We start from the raw sequence: 10,447 nt of genomic DNA, 5'->3' as shown, positions 1-10,447 counted from the left end.
TAATATGCCGAGTACATTTATTGCAACATCATTTTACCCAGAATGCCTTATTTCCCCTCTTTGGTCAGATGCAACAAAAAATAAAGGATCGGACCATTTGAAAAAGCAAATAAAAACAAACTTGCTAGGCGGTGTGCGAAAAAGAAAGGAAGAAAAATCTCCATGTCCAGCACAGGAAGGGGCGGGGTCATGTGACCACATTGAAACGCACAAAAAACAGAAGAAGAAGAGTTTTGTGCAGGCACTCTTTCAATGTTTGTGGGAAAGTCACAAAGTGCGACTTTGTGCAAAACTTTGTCTCAAACTTCAGCCACCAGCGGCCAGAAAGTGTTTGCTCCTCCTCTAGATACTGAGAGTGTTCAGCGCCGGCACTAAAGTCACAGATTCTGGTACCTTCTGGTTCTGGTCTTCTCTCGCGTGCAGGACTTTAAGTCGATGGCGCTCCTCTTGACGTTTCTTCTTCTCTTGTCGCTGCTGCTCCTTCCTCTGCTTGGTGGACACCTGCGGAGGACAAGCCTCCTTTTTACCTTAACTCTCCTGTTCCGAGGGTGAAGACCAAAACCAGGACCAAAAAATACATTTCTTTGGTGTCGACACGTTTGGACTTTAAACCTTCCCAAAAAACGTTAGGTTTTACGATGATTCCATCGCCCAGATGTTTACGAAATATTTACGTAGGGTCAGAAGACTAGACTTAGTACAATGTTTTCAAACTTGAACGTTAGATTAGAAGCTAACTAACTTGTGTACGATGTTTAGGTTTTTCGAGGACAACTTGATAGTTTACGATGATCACAAAAACAGTTTCTTTACGGAATATTTACATTGGGTCAGAAGACTAGACTTAGAAGCTAACTAACTTGTGTACGATGTTTAGGTTTTTCGAGGACAACTTGATAGTTTACGATGATCACAAAAACAGTTTCTTTACGGAATATTTACATTGGGTCAGAAGACTAGACTTAGAAGCTAACTAACTTGTGTACGATGTTTAGGTTTTTCAAGGACAACTGGATAGTTTACGATGTTCACAAAAACACGTACAGGTCAGAAGACTAGACTTAGTACAATGTTTTCAAACTTGAACGTTAGATTAGAAGCAAACTAACTTGTGTACGATGTTTAGGTTTTTCGAGGACAACTGGATAGTTTACAATGTTCACAAAAACACGTACAGGTCAGAAGACTAGACTTAGTACAATGTTTTCAAACTTGAACATTAGATTAGAAGCAAACTAACTTGTGTACGATGTTTACGTTTTTCGAGGACAACTGGATAGTTTACGATGTTCACAAAAACACGTACAGGTCAGAAGACTAGACTTAGTACAATGTTTTCAAACTTGAACGTTAGATTAGAAGCAAACTAACTTGTGTACGATGTTTAGGTTTTTCGAGGACAACTGGATAGTTTACGATGTTCACAAAAACACGTACAGGTCAGAAGACTAGACTTAGTACAATGTTTTCAAACTTGAACACTACATTAGAAGCAAACTAACTTGTGTACGATGTTTGGGTTTTTCGAGGACAACTTGATATTTTACGATGATCACAAAAACACAAAGTTTCTTTACGGAATATTTACGTAGGGTCAGAAGGCTAGACTTAGAAGCTAACTAACTTGTGTACGATGTTTAGGTTTTTTGAGGACAACTGGATAGTTTACTATGTTCAACAAAAAACACGTACAGGTCAGAAGACTAGACATAGTACAATGTTTTCAAACTTGAACGTTAGATTAGAAGCAAACTAACTTGTGTACGATGTTTAGGTTTTTCGAGGACAACTGGATAGTTTACAATGTTCACAAAAACTTGTACAGGTCAGAAGACTGGACTTAGTACAATGTTTTCAAACTTAAAAGTTAGATTAGAAGCAAACTAATTTGTTACCAAAACGCATGGGCTTGATTTGTTAAAGACTACATTTTCTACGATGTTAACAAAACATACGCTAAGTTCGCTTAAGTCTCTAAATTGTCAATTATTTTAACAACACAAGGACATTTAGTTCAGTAAACACAAAATGTTTGCAATGTTACCAAAATGCGTACAACACTTGATTTGTTGAAGAATAAATTGTTTACGATGTTACATTTGGTTCATCGAGGACTACAATTTCTACAACGTTCACCAAAAAACTGTTTAATTATGACAATTTAAGTATCGGATGTTTACAAAAACACAACTTAGAAACGAAGACAACTAAATAGTCAACAATGTTTACAAAAAACGTACAGTATATTTGATAACTAACAAAACGCATACTTGCTACATAGAAGACTACATTTTATACGATGTTGATAAAACGTACGCTAAATTCGCTTAAGTCTCTAAATTGTCAACGATTTGAACAAAACAAGAACACTTGGTTCCTTAAACACAAAATGTTTGCAATGTTACCAAAACATGTACGCTTGATTTGCTGAAGAATAAATTGATTACGATGTCACCAAAACTTCTACACTTGGTTCTTTTTTTAAATTTTTTTATTTATTTTTTATTTTATTTTAAACAACATAAAAAAAGACACAAGATACACTTACCATTAGTGCATCAACCCAAGAAAACCCTCCCTCCCCCATTCACACTCATCCACACTCATTTACACAAAAGGGGCTGTCTCTTTCTGTTATTAAAAAACTTCTGGTTCCTACAACATAGAATAAAACAGTCTGCAAGGGATACAGTCTTTAGAGCACACATGATTGTGTGTGGTGCTGGTCCACTAACATTTTCATTAATTACTATTTTTTATGTAATTGTTTTTATATTGCTTTACTTTCAAACAAAACAAACAAAGGACCTTAACTTCACCAGACCGGGTTGTCAATGAAATCAGATTGTTCAAAAGGGTTCTTAAAACCAGGTCCAGTTCAGATTACGTCCAGATCGGGCTCAGCAACACACACCTTCACCCATGTACACCAAAAACCAGGGAACACAACAGGTTGCATACAATCCACAAACAAAAATACATTTTCAAATTAAGCACCCATGTACAGTCCAGATCACATCCAAGTCGAACTCAGAAACACATACCTTCATTTATGTACACTTAAAATAGGGATTACAACAACAGATTGCATATCATATATAAACAAAATTAAATAAGCCTTTGAGGACTTCCCATCTTTTTTTTATGTTTTTTGGCATCATTATCGTTTTCAACCATATAATTTTCTAAAGTTAAAAAATACTGAATAAATGTTTTAAAGAAAGAAATACTAAGTGAATATCTGTTTTTGGCCTTAAAAATAAACCTTTTACCGAGTACTATAATTAAATTGACTAAATCATGACTGTCAATGAACTCTCCTAAAATAACAGAAACCACATTAAGCTTCATAAACAAACCAATCTTTAAACACATTTTTTCAACTTCCACCCTAAACAAAGACACAATATGACAATACCAAAACAAATGCAGGGTGGATTCAGGCTTCTGACACAACAAAATCGGCAAACATCTGACTCTGTCATATTCCATATTTTTAACATTTTTCCCGTGGGTAGGAAGTTATAAATAATTTTAATTTAAAAATAACGATTTTGCACATCGATAGTGGTTTTGTAGATTAATTTGAATATTGCATCCCACGGCAACGGGCAGTCAAAAAAGTCCTCCCATTTTCCATATGTGTTGTATGAGGCAGCCTTCAAAGATTTCTTTATTAAATAAAACTTATATATTTTTCTATTTATTTTAGTTCCTTTTTGCCAACTAGAATTTCTTAAGGGTTTACAAACTAATAATTTAGTAGTTCCATAATTAACTTGTTTCCATCTTTTCCCAATGACTCCAGTTAGTTGATTAAATGAAAAGCTTGAACAAGCATCACCATACATAGTTGTAAATTCATCATATTTCATCATTTTACCATTCTCATTGATAATATCATTGACAAAAATGATTCCTCTTTCAAGCATATTTTTCCAAAAGAAAGGCTTTCCATCTATTACAATATTAGAGTTCATCCATATTATCTGCTGCAAAATATAATCTCTTTTTTCTGGTACATAAAATTGAAAACACCACCATGAGTGGATTGTTTCCTTTATGAACCCCGCCATGTTTCCCAGCAGACTCTCTACATAAGGAAAATGGGAGGGGATCACTTGTAAAAAAGGATACAATTTCTTTTGATTCAGTACATGTTTTTTGTCCAACAGGACACTTGTGTACCACTCAGTGTTTAAATACATCTTTGGAACAATTGATGCTTTTGAAGACAGACACATAGCTTCAAGGTTGAGAAGTTTCAGGCCCCCATATTCATATTCATTGTACAAAACCTTTCTTTTAATCCTTTCTGGTTTGCCGTCCCAGACTAAATCGAAGACCTAACTCCTCTTGTTTGGCTGTAAAGGTATTCAGTTGCTCACTAGTTAGATTATCATTACTGTCAATGTTTTTTTGTAAATCCTCAATTTCTTTCTTTAATTCATGTTCTGCCGCTTTAAGTTGTTTTTTTCCCTGAAGAGTATGCAATGGCATATCCCCTAAAACAACATTTGAAGGCTTCCCAGACTATTTGGGGATTTGAAGATCCTATATTATTTTTAAAAAAAGTCAGTAATAAATTGCTTTGTTTTTTCAATAAATTCATCATCCTGTAAATCAGTGGTTCTCAACCTTTTTTCAATGATGTACCCCCTGTGAACATTTTTTTTATTCAAGTACCCCATAATCAGAGCAAAGCATTTTTGGTTGAAAAAAAGAGATAAAGAAGTAAAATACAGCACTATGTCATCAGTTTCTGATTTATTAAATTGTCTAACAGTGCAAAATATTGCTCATTTGTTGTGGTTTTTTGAACTATTTGGAAAAAAAGATATAAAAATAACTAAAAACTTGTTGAAAAATAAACAAGTGATTCAATTATAAATAACGATTTCTACACATAGAAGTAATCATCAACTTAAAGTGCCCTCTTTGGGGATTGTAATAGAGATCCATCTGGATTCATGAACTTAATTCTAAACATTTCTTCACAAAAAAAGAAATCTTTAACATCAATATTTATGGAACATGTCCACAAAAAATCTAGCTGTCAACACTGAATATTGCATTGTTGCATTTCTTTTCACAGTTCTTTTTGACAGACATTTTAAAAAAATCTCACGTACCCCTTGGCATACCTTCAAGTACCCCCAGGGGTACACGTACCCCCATTTGAGAACCACTGCTGTAGATGCATTTGATTAAACTTCCAATATCCAAGCCCACGTGTATTATCTTCAATTGCAATATTTATTCCTATACAATTATGATCAGAACGCAATTTATCATCGATTGATATTGCAGTCACTTTGTTTAGCAATGAAAATGATATCAAAAAATAGTCAATACGACTTGCCTGGTTTTGTCTTCTCCATGTATACTGTACTAACCTAGGGTTTTTGAATCTCCAGATATCAATTAAATCAAATGCATCCATAACATTTTGAATCTTTTGTAAAGATTGAGGATGATAATCCATTGAAAAATTCCCTTTTCGGTCCAGAACTTTATCCAAAGCGACGTTAAAGTCCCCCACAATAATAATTTCCCCTTGTTGTTCTTGCAACATGTCACTTATTTCTTCAAAAAAAGAAGGTTCATCAACATTTGGCCCATACAGATTCAAAACACACATCTTTTGACCTTGAATAATCATATTTAATATTAGCCAACATCCTTGTGAGTCTTTTTCCGTAGAGTTAAATTGAAAATTAAAAGTTTTTTTTTATCAAAATCATAACACCTTTTGAATTTCTGTAACCATGTGAAAAGAAAATTGGACCATCCCAATCTTTTCTCCATTTTTCTTCATCTAAATGTGTTGAATGCGTTTCTTGAAGACAAAAAAGATCTTGGTTTTTTTCATTCAGCCACATAAATATAAGTTTTCTCTTTCTGTTGTCTGCAAGACCATTGCAATTATAACTAATTATTCCAACTTCATTATCGTTCCTATAAACCATATAATCTGAGTAAATTCATTGTATATTTTATTGATTCTCTTAATACCATAAGTTTCATAGACATGAAAATCTTATAACTAAAAACTGCAGCATCACCTGCTATTTCCAAGGAAACCAATATCCCCTCTAATAAACCCACAGACACACCATTCACACCACATCACGTAAGACAAACAAACACATAACCCCCAAAATATATTATTCGCTGACCATTTCCCAACATCTAACTACATTGTCCAGTCCCAGAATAAACTAAAAAGCTCCACAAACAAAATGTCAAAACATATCCTTCAAGTCGTTACCATGGCGATGTCGCGATGACGCAATCACTGCACGACATTGTTATTGTTCCTCACATGCTTCTGTACAGCTCACCGTTAACGTACAGTTTATCCACAACAAGACGAGCTTGTTGTCCTTTCTGCCTAAAGGACTTCATAATTGGGATCAACTTACGTCGTTTCTCCACCACCTCGATTGGATATTGGCTGGTCATGAAGACACTTGGTTCTTTGAGGAATACAATTTCTACGACGTTAACCAAAAAAACGTGTAATTAATGATGATTTAAGTATCGGATGTTTACAAAAACACAACTTAGTCGAAATAGTCTACAATGCTTACAAAAAACGTACAGTATATTTGATAACTAACAAAACACGTACGCTTACTTAATAGAAAACTACATTTTTTACGATGTCACCAAAACGTATGCTAAGATCATGAAAGTCTCTAAATTGTCAATGATTTTAACAAAACAAGAACATTTGTTTCATTAAACACAAAATGTTCGCAATGTTACCAAAACACGTACGCTTGATTTCTTGAAGAATAAATTGTTTACGATGTCACCATAACTTTTACATTTGGTTCTTTGAGGAATACAGTTTCTACGACATTAAACAAGCTAAGTTTAATTAATGACAATTTAAGTATCTGATGTCTACAAAAACACAACTTCGACTAAACAGTTAACGATGTTTACAAAAAACGTACAATACCGTATTTCCTTGAATAGCCGCAGGGGCGCTAATTAATTTAAAACCTCTTCTCACTCCTGCGGTTACCAAAACCATGCGGAATGAGCAAGCATGCTCTAATTATTTTAAAACCTCTTCTCACTCCGGCGCATACCTTATCATGAAAAGCACATTTAATAAAAAAAAACGTTATTATGATCTTACCTTTACTTGTAAATGGGTCCATGTGCAGCTGCTTCTGATCAAAGGCAGTCTTTCTCATCTTTCTTCAATTTTAAAAGTCTCTGGAGATATTCCTTTAATTATTACCTCCTGCTTCGATTGAAAGTCCAGTTTAGAAAACGGTTTTATTTTAGATATGTAATCCTCCATGGTAAAAGTGCAAGCAAACAATTGCTGCATGCTTGCTGCTTGTTGTCTTCTTCTGCAGTACCTGTCTCCTGCAGTACTGGTAGTCGCAAGAAGGATCACTAGCGCCCTCTACCACCAGGAGGCGGGAGTCATTTAATGACTCATATTTGACCCGGCGGAAGTGCCAAGCATGCGCTAATTATTTTGCGAAACGAATTTGACCCGGCTGTAATTCTAGGCAGGCGAATACTATATTCCCGGCGCCAATTCAAGGAAATACGGTATATCTGATTATACTAAAAAAAACTCATACGCTTGGTTCATTGAAGACTAAATGGTCGAAGACAACATTTTTTATAATGTTGAAAAAACTTACGCTAAGTTCGCTTAAGTCTCTAAATTGTCAATGATTTTAACAAAACAAGAACACTTGGTTCATTAAACACCAAATGTTCGCAATGTTACCAAAACACGTGCGCTTGATTTCTTGAAGAATAAATTGTTTACGATGTCACCAAAACTTCTACATTTGGTTCTTTGAGGAACACAATTTCTACGACGTTCACCAAAAAACTGTTTAATTAATGACGATTTAAGTATCGGATGTTTACAAAAACAAAACTTAGTCGAAACAGTCTACGATGTTTACAAAAAACATACAATATATCAGTTTACAACTAACAAAATGCATAGACTTACTTCAGGGAAGACACGATGTTAACAAAACGTACGCTAAGTTCGCTTAAGTCTCTAAATTGTCAATGATTTTAACAAAACAAGAACACTTGGTTCATTGAACACAAAATGTTTGCAATGTTACCAAAACACGTACGCTTGATTTGTTGAAGAATACATTGTCTACGATGTTTGTGAAGTTGAAGACGCCAAGGGGCCGTAGTTTGGACCCCCCTGGTTTACGATGTTACTAAAACATTTAGGCGAGTTTCATGAAAGACTTTAAAACAAAGACATGAGGACCATTTTGTAAATAATGAGTTTTCACAAATAAGTTTTGTTGTCAAAAAGGCCAAAGTTTGTGCCGCCTACCTTGGGTTTGTTTGTGTCTGCTGCCACTGTGTGTTGACTGCTGTGTGACCTTTCATCCGCGCAGGCCGAGCAGGACTCCAGCCCGCAGTCACCCTGGCAGGACAATTCCGGCGTCGAACTTGCGAGCCACTCTGCGTTAATGGTGGCTGCGCTCAGCTGGAGAAGGTTCTCCTCGTCGCCTGGACAAGAATTTGATTTTGATTTTTATTAAGGATCCCCATTAGCTGGTTGCCTCAACAACCCACTAGTCTTCCTGGGGTCCACAATTCAATACAATTACAAGTAAAAGCATATAATTATAACTACACAATACAGAAAAAAATAAAAGAATCAATAAAAAACAAGCAAACAATTTACAGTCACAGAATAATAATTACCATATAAATATAACTACACAATATAAGCCTGGACAAGAAGACGAGGGAGAAGGTACTCGAGTGCAAGGTAGAGACGCTCCCTCCGACTAACCTCGCATCCTTCTGTTCCTGATGGAGCTGAGGATCACGTTGTCGTCCTCCGACCCTGCCGGCGAGGCTTTTTCCTGTCGCTCCCTCCGGCCATCCCCGAACTCTCGCTGCTGGCCGTGTGAGTTCTGCAGATTCTGTGAGGGGCAGGGGGCATGGAACCACTTTTTGTCACCGCATACTATTTGAATCATTTATTAGCTATATTGATAAAGTCACGCTGCTGGATGAATAATAAATGTCACCAGCAGAGGGTGCAATTCATTCAGGTCAAACAACTCCCTTTAACCAGTATATTATTACATTATTATTGTATTGAATTAGACAAATAGTTCAATTTAACAATAAAAAATAAGTATCATGGATATAAAAAAAATATATAATATACTGATATTGATGAAACAATATCAATATGTATCGCAATAGACACAATCGATATAAGTAAAAAATGTGTTCGATATTTTCTTCTTGGTGGAAAGAAAGCGGAAGCAAGGTTGGTTGCATGAACAAAACACTCGCTCTCTGGTAACCTAGCAACGCAGGAAGTGATCACTGATCAGTGGGGGTGACAGGCTAACAGCCAATCAGGTAACAGTATCAACTATCAAGTTCGGTTGATTCTTTGCATGGAGTGAGAAAAGAAAGTCCAAATGAAGAAATTGTGGATAAAAGAGGAAAAGTAATCTGTTTTTGTATGTTTTCAAAAGTCAGACCAATGTGGTCTGTAAGTGATGCAAGGCAAGAGCGCTAATTCCACACCACCTTAGCTCACCCTTTAGAGCACAGATGTAACTTCCTGCCACTAAACCTGCACAAAATAGTTTTTCTCAGGTTTACATTTTCATACTTTTCTATTTTCTTACACTTTATTGGCCCTAGTGTGTGAACGTGAGAATGCTGTCTGTCTGTGTTGGCCCTGTGATGAGGTGGTGACTTGTCCAGGGTGTACCCCGCCTTCCGCCCAAATGTAGCTGAGATAGGCTCCAGCACCCCCAAACATATTCCTTATTTTTGCACCCTAATTTTAAGAGCTGATAGTTAAGTGTTGAATGTGATTTTATTATTTTGTTGCCATTGTTTGAGTCTTTTCCATCCTTGTGTTGACATTTCCTTTCTGCCTTGATAGCTGAGGGATTATAATCAGAGGAAGTTACATTTTTCATTCTTAAAATGTTCCAATTTATTTTGTTTTAAATAATTATTGTTAGTAGTATTTATTTGGTATTTATAATAATACAAAAATAAGACAAATACAATTTTTTTAAAAAAAGGTTACATTTGAAATAAAATAAATTTTTCTCTTGCTCTTTATTTTCCATAAGTCGTAAAAAAATATCAATAATTATCGACCGATATAAAACACTTATATCGTGAGAGTTTTCAGCCGTATCGCCCAGCCCTACTCTATATACAAATATTAAATGCATTTAAAAAAACATTGAATGCCCTAGTCAGAATATTTATAAGCAATTGTGAAAGTCGATGAAAATTATTAGATTTGGGAAGAAAAAATCGATGGGATTCAAGTAGTAAAAAAGGGGTAAATATTTTAAAGAACGTCAAAAAAAATAAAAAATATATAGTTTTAATTTCAATTTACGCAGGTTTGTCTACGTCTGTATGCACTTTAAAGTAA

General features: G+C 35.2%; 1 protein-coding gene across 1 annotated transcript in view; it reads right to left on the bottom strand.

The window, feature by feature from the left end:
* The window catches only part of otud3 (OTU deubiquitinase 3), a 46,653-nt gene continuing 36,206 nt past the window's right edge, over nt 1–10,447 (bottom strand). The window contains exons 6-8 of the mRNA XM_062057241.1: nt 8,816–8,948; nt 8,348–8,526; nt 1–501 (exon numbers count right to left, since the gene is read on the bottom strand). Of these exons, the coding sequence (XP_061913225.1) occupies nt 343–501; nt 8,348–8,526; nt 8,816–8,948 (471 nt within the window). The 3' untranslated portion in view covers nt 1–342. The remainder of the gene's footprint in view (nt 502–8,347; nt 8,527–8,815; nt 8,949–10,447) is intronic.

This window comes from Entelurus aequoreus, linkage group LG01, assembly GCF_033978785.1.
Source record: "Entelurus aequoreus isolate RoL-2023_Sb linkage group LG01, RoL_Eaeq_v1.1, whole genome shotgun sequence".
Classification (NCBI taxonomy): domain Eukaryota; kingdom Metazoa; phylum Chordata; class Actinopteri; order Syngnathiformes; family Syngnathidae; genus Entelurus; species Entelurus aequoreus.
The sequence above is the reverse complement of the archived record's forward strand: the minus strand, read 5'-3'. Positions and strand labels throughout refer to the sequence as shown.